Source organism: Dendropsophus ebraccatus, chromosome 1 (genome assembly GCF_027789765.1).
Source record: "Dendropsophus ebraccatus isolate aDenEbr1 chromosome 1, aDenEbr1.pat, whole genome shotgun sequence".
Classification (NCBI taxonomy): Eukaryota; Metazoa; Chordata; class Amphibia; order Anura; family Hylidae; genus Dendropsophus; species Dendropsophus ebraccatus.
Window position 1 is genome coordinate 135,947,427 of NC_091454.1, and position 12,301 is coordinate 135,959,727.

The 12,301-nt window shown below is 41.3% G+C and overlaps 1 protein-coding gene across 1 annotated transcript in view; it reads right to left on the reverse strand.

Moving 5' to 3' along the window:
* The window catches only part of KCP (kielin cysteine rich BMP regulator), an 86,140-nt gene that overhangs the window by 27,876 nt on the left and 45,963 nt on the right, over positions 1-12,301 (reverse strand). The window contains exons 22-31 of the mRNA XM_069979439.1: positions 12,091-12,176; positions 11,519-11,612; positions 11,233-11,385; positions 10,415-10,521; positions 10,145-10,238; positions 9,876-10,049; positions 9,464-9,546; positions 8,120-8,213; positions 3,409-3,591; positions 1,297-1,467 (exon numbers count right to left, since the gene is read on the reverse strand). Of these exons, the coding sequence (XP_069835540.1) occupies positions 1,297-1,467; positions 3,409-3,591; positions 8,120-8,213; positions 9,464-9,546; positions 9,876-10,049; positions 10,145-10,238; positions 10,415-10,521; positions 11,233-11,385; positions 11,519-11,612; positions 12,091-12,176 (1,239 nt within the window). The remainder of the gene's footprint in view (positions 1-1,296; positions 1,468-3,408; positions 3,592-8,119; positions 8,214-9,463; positions 9,547-9,875; positions 10,050-10,144; positions 10,239-10,414; positions 10,522-11,232; positions 11,386-11,518; positions 11,613-12,090; positions 12,177-12,301) is intronic.

The window sequence follows — 12,301 nt, forward strand, 5'->3', positions numbered from 1 at the left end:
CTTACCTACCTCAGCCCCTTTTTCATCAAAACTTCAGATAAATTATTATGCAAATGGTTTGGTGCACTGGGACCTGGACTACCTGCCTCAGTGCACTAAGCCACCCCACCCTCCCACTCCTCCTCATGAATATTCATCTGGCGCTCTGCAGGAGTGACGTCACTGCAGGGTGAGCCCTCAATATTCAGGAGAAGGGGCTGGCCAGTAGTGGATCACAAAAATTACCTTGATTCTCAGAATCCCCTATGGAAACATAACACTAGGTGAGAGTCTTCTAATTTGCTGTTAGTTTCCCTTTAATAAACCCTCCCATTTCCATGATATGTGGATTTAAAAGTTGTCTGACATTGCAGGGAATATTCAGATGAGTGTGAGCTTATGATGTGTTTACACAGACAACATGACAGATTTTTGAAGCCAAAGCCAGGACTGGATTTGAAAAGAGGAGAAATTTCAGTCTTTCATTTATGACCTGTTCTCTGTTTATAGTCTGTTCTTGGCTTTGGCTTCAAAATCTGGTGTTTTGATTCAGACTAGAACTAGGTGGGGAGAAGTGTGCAGGTGAATGCTTCTCTCCTCGCTCTCTGTGCACCCAACAAGACAGTTCTATAGATTTACATTGGGAGTCCATCTCAGCCACATGACACAGAACTGGAAAACAAAGCACTTTGCTGCACGTGTCCCAGCTCATTCTAGCATTCGGTTTGGGTCTAAGCACTAAGATCCTGATTAAAGCTTTTCACACATCTCTACAACATTTCTAATGTTTTTTTTGTTGTTTTCTTTTAAAGTGACAATGCCTATTTAAGGCAAGACAGCTATTATTGTTTAATGTACAGAATAAATAAATGATATTTTGTCATATGGTGCCAACAGAGATCCATTAAAGGGAACCTGTCACCCCCCGTGCCGGGGTGACAGGCTCCCGACCCCCCGTTAGAGCACCCTATACTCACCTAATCCCGCTGTGTCCCGCTTCTGGAGATGGTCGGGTCACGGAGATATCGGCGCCCGAAGCCCGGTGCGCGCGCTCCTCGGATGAGTCCAACACTCATAGAGAATGGCAGGAGAGTCCAGCGCTCCATCATTCTCTATGAGCGTTGGACTCATCTGAGGAGCGTGCGCGCCGGGCTTCGGGCGCCGATATCTCCGTGACCCGACCATCTCCAGAAGCGGGACCCGGCGGGATTAGGTGAGTATAGGGTGCTCTACCGGGGGTCGGGAGCCTGTCACCTCGTCATTGGGGGTGACAGGTCCTCTTTAAGCTTCAATTTAGGAAAAATTTAAAATATTCACCTTGACACTCCTTGCAGCATTGACCAGGAGCTGGATAGGGGCAGTTTAGGACAGGGCAAGTTTTAGGCTGACAGTTCACACTACCCTCCCAGCAAACACAAACCGAGCAGGGATCTGATGGTTGTAGGAACTGTTCCCCATTGGCAAGCTCTTTTCCAGACACAAGACATCCTAAAAAATGAATAGAAAATACATCTTAGTAACAGTATATAGTTATAGTCTTCAAATATATTATATTGAGTCGCAAAATATAGCAATAGTGGAATTTACCATAGGCTGTGGAGCCTTAGTCTAGCATACCTCCCAAGTGTCCCTCTTTTGGAGGGACAGTCCCTACTTTTGACCCACGTCCCCCTGTCCCTCTTTGCCCCTTACAGTATGTGTCCCTCTTTTGGATCTAGGAATTGCATTTGCATTAATGAACTTTTTTTTATGTTGCTCTAGAAAGTGTCTGGTTTCTTACTGTACAATAGACCCAAACTTGCATATTATTCTATCATGTGGCGCAAGTTGGATCCTAAAAATTGTTATATTCAGATGAATTATGTGACATTATGGCCCATTTCACTGATCATTTCACACATGAAGTTTATTTGGCCCCATACACACATCTGTAGGTGTTACGGATCTGTTTGGGGAAATGATCCATGGCACAAAACAATGATTAAGTCATCGTGCATCTGTGTCACTTACATGACAGTGGGTCCCTGCAAATGCGGACAGTTACTGAAACACATTCGTAATGCTGTCCTCAGTTGTGGGTCCGTAATTACAGACAGGGTTACTGATGTGTGAATGGGACCTAAAGATGCAGTCACACATACAGGATCTGCTGCAAATCTGTAGATATCAATGTAACTAAATGCATCAATCTGCAGCAGATCCTGTATGTTTGAATGCATCAATCTGCAGCAGATCCTGTATATGTGATTGCATGCCTGAATGAAAAAGTATACAAATGTTTGTAAACTTTTTTTTGAAGTATTGTATTGCCCCCCAAAAGTTAAACAAATCACCAATATACACTTATTACAGGAAATGCACATAAAGGGGGGCATTTATTAAGTCCGGCGTTTTTTACGCCGGACTTATAAATGCCCCCGCGCTACGGAGATTTATGTAGAGGCAGTCCGCCTCTACATAAATCCCGTGCGCGCCGGTGTGCACCGCCGAAAACCTACGCCAGCTGAGGACTGGAGTAGGTTTTCGGCGTACATTTGGGCGGAACGGATGGTAAATCGCGCGGACTCTGAGTCCACGCCCTCCGTTCCGCCCACTACACACCCCCTTTCCGCCCCCCTGGCGTACTCGGCGGAAAGTGCCGATTTGCGAATATTTTATTCGCAAATCGGCCATTTGCGAATAAAAAGATACGCAAATCGGCACTTTCTGCCGAAAATCATCCGTTCGCCGGATGATACATGTGGCCCAAAGTGTTTTTTCCCTGCACTTACTACTACATCAAGGCTTCACTTCCTGGATAACATGGTGATGTCACGACCCGACTGGAGAGGATGATGGGAGGGGGACACTGAGGGACACAGGGCACTGGAGGGACACTGAGCATCCCTCTGCCATCATCCTCTCCAGCAGCCACATTTAACTCGAGGAGCCATACAAGAATAAGTATTACTTGATAAAGGAATACCCTTTTAACTAAACTTGAAGGGGGGGGGGGGGGGGGGGGGGGGGGGGGATTATTAAGGTCTGTACCCAGCGCGGTTTGCCCCTGGATTGACAACATTGTGACCTTTGGCCGATCTGCACTGCATTCCACGAGTGAGTGGGGCTAGCCACTAAGGAGACATGTCTTTTACGTAAAGGGAGCGCTGTCACCCTGTTCACTAAATTGACACCTAAATTACACCTGCTAACATATTAAAAATTGTAAACACTTAAGCTGACATAGATTTCTGAGGCTACCACATGGGCAACCCCACATGTGTCTGGATTTATGCAGAGGTGTGCATAAATTCCATGTTATATAACACTGGTAGGGGTTTATTTGTGTTAACCACTGGTCTTAGCAATTTCCCCCTGTATGTTTTCTGTGTAAAGTAAATACATATTTTTATAGATGTTTCGATTTGCCATGTATGGATTTGAAGTTACCATCACAGGATCGGCAGCAGTCTCCTTTAAGAGGGTGGGTGCAAGCTATAGGAGCACAGGGCTTGCGTTGACAGGTGATTGTGCCATTGTTACATATACAGTCACGACATTTGTCTGATGGGTCATAGAATCGCTGCATGTGTCTGTAAGTGATTCCAGAGTAAGGACAGTCAGCTGGTGGTACTGTAAAACAGAAGTTCACTGGTTACATAAAAAAAACAAGAAATAACATTCAAATGTTCAATACTACTGCTTATTCTAAATAATTTTAGAAGCCAGATACTGTAATTCTCAGTAAAAAGTTATACCTGGACATATTCTATGTCATAAGGAAACCAAGCGGAAAAATGCTGCCATACCTTGCACCATTGCTACCGTTTGCTTGCAAGTGCAAAGAGGCTTGCAACTGATGTAAGCAAAGATGAGGCTGTAGCCCGAACATGAGCACCATAGCCTCTTCAACAGCTGACTGACTTCTGTTGATCTAATAGTGATGACTTACTTTTCAGTTAGGTTATTGATTTTTTAAGGCAGAATAACCCCTTTAAAGAGAACTTGTCATCAGAAAATTGTAACTGTATTACAATTGTAACTGTATTGTTTAAATTAGGTTACTTCCCTAAGGCATTCATAGGAAACATATGTAAAAAAATAAATAAAATTCATGCTTTATACCAAAAAGTGCACAATCACCATAAATATTCATGTAAGGCCATGTTCCCATGTAGTAAGAGACCGTTCGTTCCGTGACCCGGCTGTTGTCATAAAAGATCACCCGGCCGGTACTGCAGTACCGGCTGGATGATCTTTACAGCCGCTAAATTCAGATGCGAGCGCATCTGTGCATGCCCGCATCCGAATTCCGCGCTGCTCACAATGGAGTGTGCGGCTAGAGCCGCACACTCCATTGTGTAAACTGACAGGGTTTTCTGTGGCCACTATTCACTGAATAGGGGCCGCAGAAAACTGACATGTCAGTTTCTTGCGGTGCCGCTAGGGATCCCGTCCGGAGTGTATACACTCCAGCCGGGATTCCATAGAAGACAACACTACGTAAGCTACTTAGTAATCACTGCTATTGTAACAACGGCCGTGATTACTATGTAGGTTATGTAGTGTGAACATAGCCTAAAACCGTGAATTTATGTCATCATAGCGCTTCATTGTACCTAATTTTACACTGTTTATCGAGCTTTATTGTGAAACTAACATCTTGGCCAAAGAGTATGCACTCATATTGTGGGTTTCTATGATTGAAAAGCAAAAAAGGTTAGTTTAATTATTTCCAGGTACTGCAAAATCCTCAGGTTGGACATCAGATCAGTGTCCAGTGTAATGGGAGAACAAGATCAGTTAATGTTTGGCTATAGCTCCTCTTGGCAAATTGTATAAATACATATGACATATGCGTACTTGACCAGTTGAAGCGCCATGCACCATTTCTGTTACAGAGGGTGTGGTTATGGGGTACTATATATATATATATATATATATATATATATATATATATATATATATATATATATATATACAGTGAGTCCAAGAAGTATTTGATCCCTTGCTGATTTTCTTTGTTTGCCCACTAATAAAGACATGATCATTCTATACTTTTAATGGTAGATATGTTCTAACATGGAGAGACAGAATATCAAGAAAAAAATCCAGAATATAATTTTAAGGGTGCCTTCACACCTACCGTATCGCAGCAGAAAATCCGCTGCGAATCCGCAGCAGATTTAACTAAATGAATGAACACAGCATCAAATCCGCACTTACAAATCCGTGCGAATTTAATGCTGTGTTCATCCATTTAGTTAAATCTGCTGCAGATCTGCTGCGGATCCGCAGCAGATTTTTCTGCTGCGATTCTGTAGGTGTGAAGGCACCCTAAAGAATATATTTTAATTAATTTGTATTTCAATGAGGAAAATAAGTATTTGATCCCTCTTGCCAAACACACTCAATACTTAATGGCAAAGCCTTTGTTTGCAAGCGCAGCGGTGAGACGTTTGTTGTAGTTAACCACAAGTTTAGCACACACACCAGGGGGAATTTTGGCCCACTCTTCTTTGCAGATTCTCTCTAAATCATAAAGGTTGGTGGGCTGTCGCTTAGCAACTCTGACCTTCAGCTCCCTCCATAGATTTTCGATCGTATTGAGGTCTGGCGACTGGCTGGGCCACTCCATGACCTTAATGTGATTTTTCTTGAGCCAATCCTTTGTTGCCTTTGCTGTATGTTTAGGGTCGTTATCATGTTGGAAGACCCAACCACGGCCCATTTTCAGAAACCTGGCAGAGGGGAGGAGGTTGTCCCTCAGGATTGTGCGGTACATGGCTCCATCCATCTTCCCAGTGATGCGGTGAAGTAGCCCTGTACCCTTGGCAGAGAAACACCCCCAAAACATTATGCTTCCACCTCTATGCTTGACGGTGGGCACAGTGTTCTTGGGGTCATAGGCAGCATTTTTCTTCCTCCACACATGGCGGGTGGAGTTGAGGCCAAAAAGTTCAATTTTGGTCTCATCTCACCACAAAACCTTCTCCCAATAACTTGGTTCATCTTTCAAATGATCATTGGCATACTTGAGGCGCGCCTCCACATGTGCTCTCTTCAGCAGGGGTACCTTTCGGGCACTGCAGGATGTGAATCCATTGTTGCGCAAAGTGTTGCCAATTGTTTCCTTGCAAACTGTGGTCCCAGCTGCCTTCAGGTCGTTTGCTAACTCCTGCCGAGTGGTTGCAGGACGATTTCTGACTGTTCTCAGCATCATTGCCACCCCACGAGGCGAAATGTTCTTTGGAGCACCGGGCCGAGGTCTGTTGATTGTCATGTTATACTCTTTAAACTTTCTGATAATTGCACCAATAGTTGTTACTTTCACATCCAACACCTTACTAATCTTTTTGTAGCCCATTCCAGCTTTGTGAAGGTCAACAATTCTGACTCTGAGGTCCTGTGACAGCTCTTTGGTTTTACCCATGTTGGAGACTTGAAATGTGTGTGATCTGTCTGATTCTGTGGACAGTTGTTTTTCACACAAGTGATTAGTGAGAACAGGTGGCTTCAGGTCAGGTAACAAGTTGATTGGGAGTGTCTAACTGGTCTGTAAAAGCCAGAACTGCTAATGAATACCAAGGGATCAAATACTTATTTCACTCCATGAAATACAAATCAATTAATATATATTCCTTAGATTTATTTTCTGGATTTTCTTTTTAATATTCTGTCTCTCCATGTAAGAATACATCTACCATTAAAAGTATAGAATGATCATGTCTTTATTAGTGGACAAACAAAGAAAATCAGCAAGGGATCAAATACTTCTTGGACTCACTGTATATATATATATATATATATATATATATATATATATATATATGGAGCTCCACTGAGCGCTCTCACTGTGCTGCCAAAAGCACAGCCGTAGGGACATGTAGTCTTTTACTTCCATGTCTGCTTGTCAGTGAGGACCCTGATGATTGTCGTATGGACAGGAGACAAATTGGATGACCACTTAAAGAACAAGCTAGTGGTGCAGAGGCTAATGTGGTAAGCTAAGGGGTCAGTGATGTTTGTGAGGTTTGGTAACCATGATATAAAAACAAGTCTGTAATGAGTGCAACAGCAACTATACTACAGTAATAAAAGGGCGGTAACAAGGCTTATACAAATATATGCTCAGGTTGGGTCTCATTATCTAAAATGTACTATACTCAGTGGGAGCCATTAAAAAGTGCTTGCCCTGGGCAATGTATGGTCATGTATTAAACTCACACACTGTCGCTGTGATGTTATTTTTACTATAAGGACAAGTGTAATATGAACATATGAAGTGCAGTTGAGCATAGTTAACTTTTTTGACGACAGAAGGATATGGTTTTTTATGTATACTTATGGTGTTTCTGCACTTTTTTCGAAAAAAGTATAAACTTGATGTTACATATATATATTTCCTAAGAATGCATGTGTGCATTTTACTATGTATATTTTTATATAATCCTTCACTATTTGACGTCCAGCCATCAGTTATCTCTGATGTCCTTCCTATAAACACAGGAATGTATGGTGCGGCTAAGCGAGTTCTCTATGAGGAGGGGTAAGAAGCCACCAGACTGCTCTGGTGGCAACTTATTTCACCAAAATAGAAAGACTCCAGGCAAAAATCCCCTATCTCCACCAACATTATCTGTCGGTGGATGGTCAGAAGAGCCCCACAGCCTAAAAAAAAGTGTATGTACTATTCCCATTATACAGCTTAGTGTCGGTTTTTGCAACACAATTTAGGCACACAGAATTGCAGTTTTATCCCCAAATATTAAAGTGGTCAGAAAAATTTAACAAAATTGTGCAGGTAGAAAAAACTTTTATTTTTTTATTTATTTTTTTGCTAATGCTTTATTTAAATCCTACTGGAGTGCTACATGGGACATGCACCAAATTAGTAAATCTAGGGGAAAAAACCCATTTGGATGAAATTAAAATAGGGAAAACATTTACGCCAATGTTTGTAGAAATACCCTGAATACACAAATCTGATTTTATGAATAAAATATTACTTTGTAGCAAGTGCATTATGAACATATATATTTTTATAGGTCATATAATAATCATAGAAAACAAAATTTTGCTATAAAATGTATGGCTACATGCATCTTTACAAAAATAGGAAAAAAATATGTGTTTGACTTAATTCCATATCCTGTCTTACCGGGGCACTGGGGACAGCACTCTCCTGGGACTGGAAATGGCTCAGCACAGAGAACAGGTAGACATCGTTTTGTAAGACATTGGACATTGCCATTCTACAGATATATTCACAAATGAGAATACGATTTAGATTAGACAAAGTGAACATACAGAAAAATAATGCAAAAAGCCAGCACGCTGCTTTTAATGCAATGTAGATGTGCCTATATGTGCTATACATTATATGTGATATACGTTATGCTAGTTACCTTTATCCCTAGATATATCAATTCACCACAATTTAAGTAAGAAAGGTCTAGTTTTAGAATCTGTTATGAAAATATATACTGAACATTAGACATGATTTTTAGAGAGGATGGAACGGGAGGTAAAGGTGGCAGCTTGTAACAGAAACACTGCAATGGTATTAGTAATGCACTGTAGTAGGTAGTTAAAAAAGGCTATAACCTGAAAACCTTCCTTCCTGCTTCTCTACAACAGTACTATTTAAAATAAATGATCCATATGCTAGCATTATAAGGGAGTGCTGGGAACTTTGTCTACAGATCCACAGAAACTATCGATATAACATGGTAGATGCAATACTAAGACTTTTACTACAGTGCATTGCCTGCATTACCAATTGATAGCTTTCCATGTCTATAAATGTAGCTGCAATGGTGGGAAGACTCCTTAAAGCGACTCTGTACCGACAATCTGACCCCCCCCCCCCAAACCACTTGTACCTTCGGATAGCTGCTTTTAATCCAAGATCTGTCCTGTGGTCCGTTCTGCAAGTGATGCAGTTATTGTCCTAAAAAAATCCTTTCTAAACTTGAAGCCTGTGCCAAACGGGAGTATCTGTGCCCTAACTTTGCATCACCCCTCCGTCCCTCCTCCCCACCCTCCTCATCATTAGGAATGCCACTGAAACATTTTCTCCATGCTGAACATTGCACAGGTCCTTAACGATCCAGCCCGTTTGTCGGGCTGTCACAGGTGGGGAATAGTAGGCAATCTGCCTGGAGCATTCCTAATGATGAGGAGGGTGGGGAGGAGGGACAGAGAGGTTGTGTAAAGTTAGGGCACAGATACTCCCGTTTGGCACAGGGCTTCAAGTTTAAAAGTATTTTTTTAGGACAGTAACTGCATGACCTGCCGAACGGACCGCAGGACAGATCTTGGATTAAAAGCAGCTATCTGAAGGTACAAGTGGTTTGGGGGGTCAGATTGGGGGTACAGAGTCGCTTTAAAACAAGAAGTAGTGGGCAAGTGAAAGAAGTATGACTGCAGGATTAGACTACACAATAAGAGTAAGGTAAATTGTGACTAAATGTTGGTCCCTCAGGGTTTTTTTCATACTTACAATGCAGTGACACTGTCTGCACTTGTCAGTAGGATGGGGAAAGTCCGCACCATTAGGATATTCTTTTCCAGCATAGTTGCAACCTGTTACAAATTGGCACAAAGTCACCACAGTGAGTGTCATCTCAGGGACGCATTTGTGTCTGTCATATCATTCTTCTTCTCAAATTATTTCCATTTTTAATTAAGAGTCATTCAATGGGGAAATGTATTCCTTATATATCAGTAGTACTACTTATCATTGCCTCACTTACAATTTTAGCCCCAGTGGTAAAGGTTATATAAAGTTAAGCTGACTTACCTTTCTGTACTATTGATAGTTCTGTAAAATAATCTTTCCTGCAACATATTTCTACCACACTGTGATAAGTGTTGTTTTTTTTTTTCAGTTCAGTACTATTTACCAAGCTTACCATTGCAGTTATTGTTACAGCAGGTTCCTGGCAGCGGGTATGAACACTGAGGTCCTGGACATCCACGGTCTGCACAGGTCACATGTCCATTATGGCATCCACATTCCTGACACTGATTGTCTGGGTTGGAAAACTGTTCTCCTTCCAGGAAAAGATTTTCATGATACCTGCAATCTGAGCAGCATCAGCCGCCATATACAGTTATTTAAAACATGAAACCACATGCATAACAGCATGCTTTCTAATATACACATCAACCTGACTCTTACCTGGGCATGTGGCACAGCAGTGGCCAGGCTTTGTCTCTGGCCTGGAACATAACACAGGGGGGCAAACAACAGGAGTACATAGGACAGTACCATCCTGAATGTAAATGAATATGTTAGCAATGGATGTGTAAGATTATATACCCCTGTTCCTCAAAGCTATTTACTTATTAGATAGAAATATATATATATATATATATATATATATATATATATATATATATATATATAGCCAACCCTACAAAGGCAAAAAAAATTAATCCACGTTCTCACCTGGCAGTGGCAGTTCTGGCATGGGTTGTCTGGGTCTGTGAAGTCCTGTCCATTACTATAAACTCTCTGGTTGTAGGTGCATGTATCACACACTGGGCAGCACTCACCTAATGTTTGAGAAAATAAATTTACTGCTAAAATATGATCGTCACAGTGGCCAGTGACCCAGTGCTTTGGACCCTTCATTACTAGGGTTGGTGCCTGTCCTAAAGGACAAACCCCTACTCAGAAAGTGACGACATATGCTAATGATATGCCATTAATTTATATTATAGTAATAACCCTTTAAAGCATCTATGCTGTATGTATTCTGTCAAACTAAATTACAATAAATCACAATTAATCTGCAAGCATTTGTTGTGATTGACAAAATTGCTGGGTTACATGCACCTTTGCATGTGATAATGTGTCCAGTACACCTGGTAGTTTGCACCAAACCTATCATGCATTGTCTTGACAAATTTTAGGAGGACTGTGCTGATATCCTTGACTTCTATGAGTTGTTTTGTACACCACCAAAGATAAATGTTACCCAATTTAAATTACTATGCATGTAAATTTGCTTTAAATTTGCTCTAATGTCTACTAACATTAGTGGTCAACTATGGGATCTGTAAAATGATATATATTTTACTAGAGATGTAACTTGAAATTCCTGATCTATAATGCAAAATCTGTAAAAGGAACCCCCACCTGCATTTTTAACTAAGTATAATTGTCTCTACCCGTGTCTCCCCTGGGCACTAAAGCTTCTTTCCACTTCTTAAAGCTTGGTCCTGTATTCCACTAAACACGTGGTATAAAAACGAGGGATTTACCTTCATTGTGGGTTGGGTGATGACAGGACAATGGGGGGCACTGACTGACCCCACACACTGTGTCACCATTTAAACAAGCACAGGTGCTGCATGGATCATTTTCAGGTTCCCATTCTACTCCCTGTAAGAACTCCACTCCATCCTGAACACAGACTGCAGCAAAACAGGGATACAACATATAAACATAGTCACAATAAACTAAGTCAGGGTAAAAAGAAATGTGAAGGGAGTGCAGATGCAAAAAATACATAAATACATAACCCAGTGTTTCCTCCACAGTACTTACCTTTGCAGACTGGACAACACTTGTTTGGTTCTCTCACTGGATTGGAGCAGGACACTGGGGGACAGGTCTCCTCTACACAACGGACATTTCCTTTCTGTGTCATCAAAGATGTGTCAATTATAAGAGTGTGAAAATGTTCATACGTAAAGATGTGGAGCAGTCTGTTGTTACCACCACAGAGGTTTACCAATAATTATTAGGATATGAATAGGAATTAGTATAGCCCTCTACAGGTTATTTGACACTATTATTTTTAGTTAGCAATATGCCTCATGGCCTGGAGGCCCCCCATGGTGATTTGACATATGGCATTTACATTCCTGGGCTGTAGAATCTTTTATAAAGCAGTGCAGACATCTGATGCAGTGTTGTCTCTGTATTGTCCACACAAAGACTACAAAATTAAATTGGTTCCATTTTAAGTACCTTTAATGCCCTGGCTGTACAGCCCTGACTGGCAGGTGAGTGAAAAACAAGCCATACAACTCACCTCCTAGATTCCACAGACACTATGGCGTGTAAGTAGCAAGGGAAAACACGTTTGGAAACTGAGATGTTGCATTTATACTCACTGAACAGGTGCACTGGAGACAGGGTCCATGTCCAGGGGGTTGGAATGTTTGTCCATCAGAATATATTCTTCGCTCAAAGTCACACACTATTTTAAACAAACATTACACTCTGTATTTTATTTCAATATAAGCTTAAACAGTGTAAAATTTTTATAAAAGTTATATCAATTTATAGAATGTCATCAAAAGTAAATACATAATTAACAGGAAA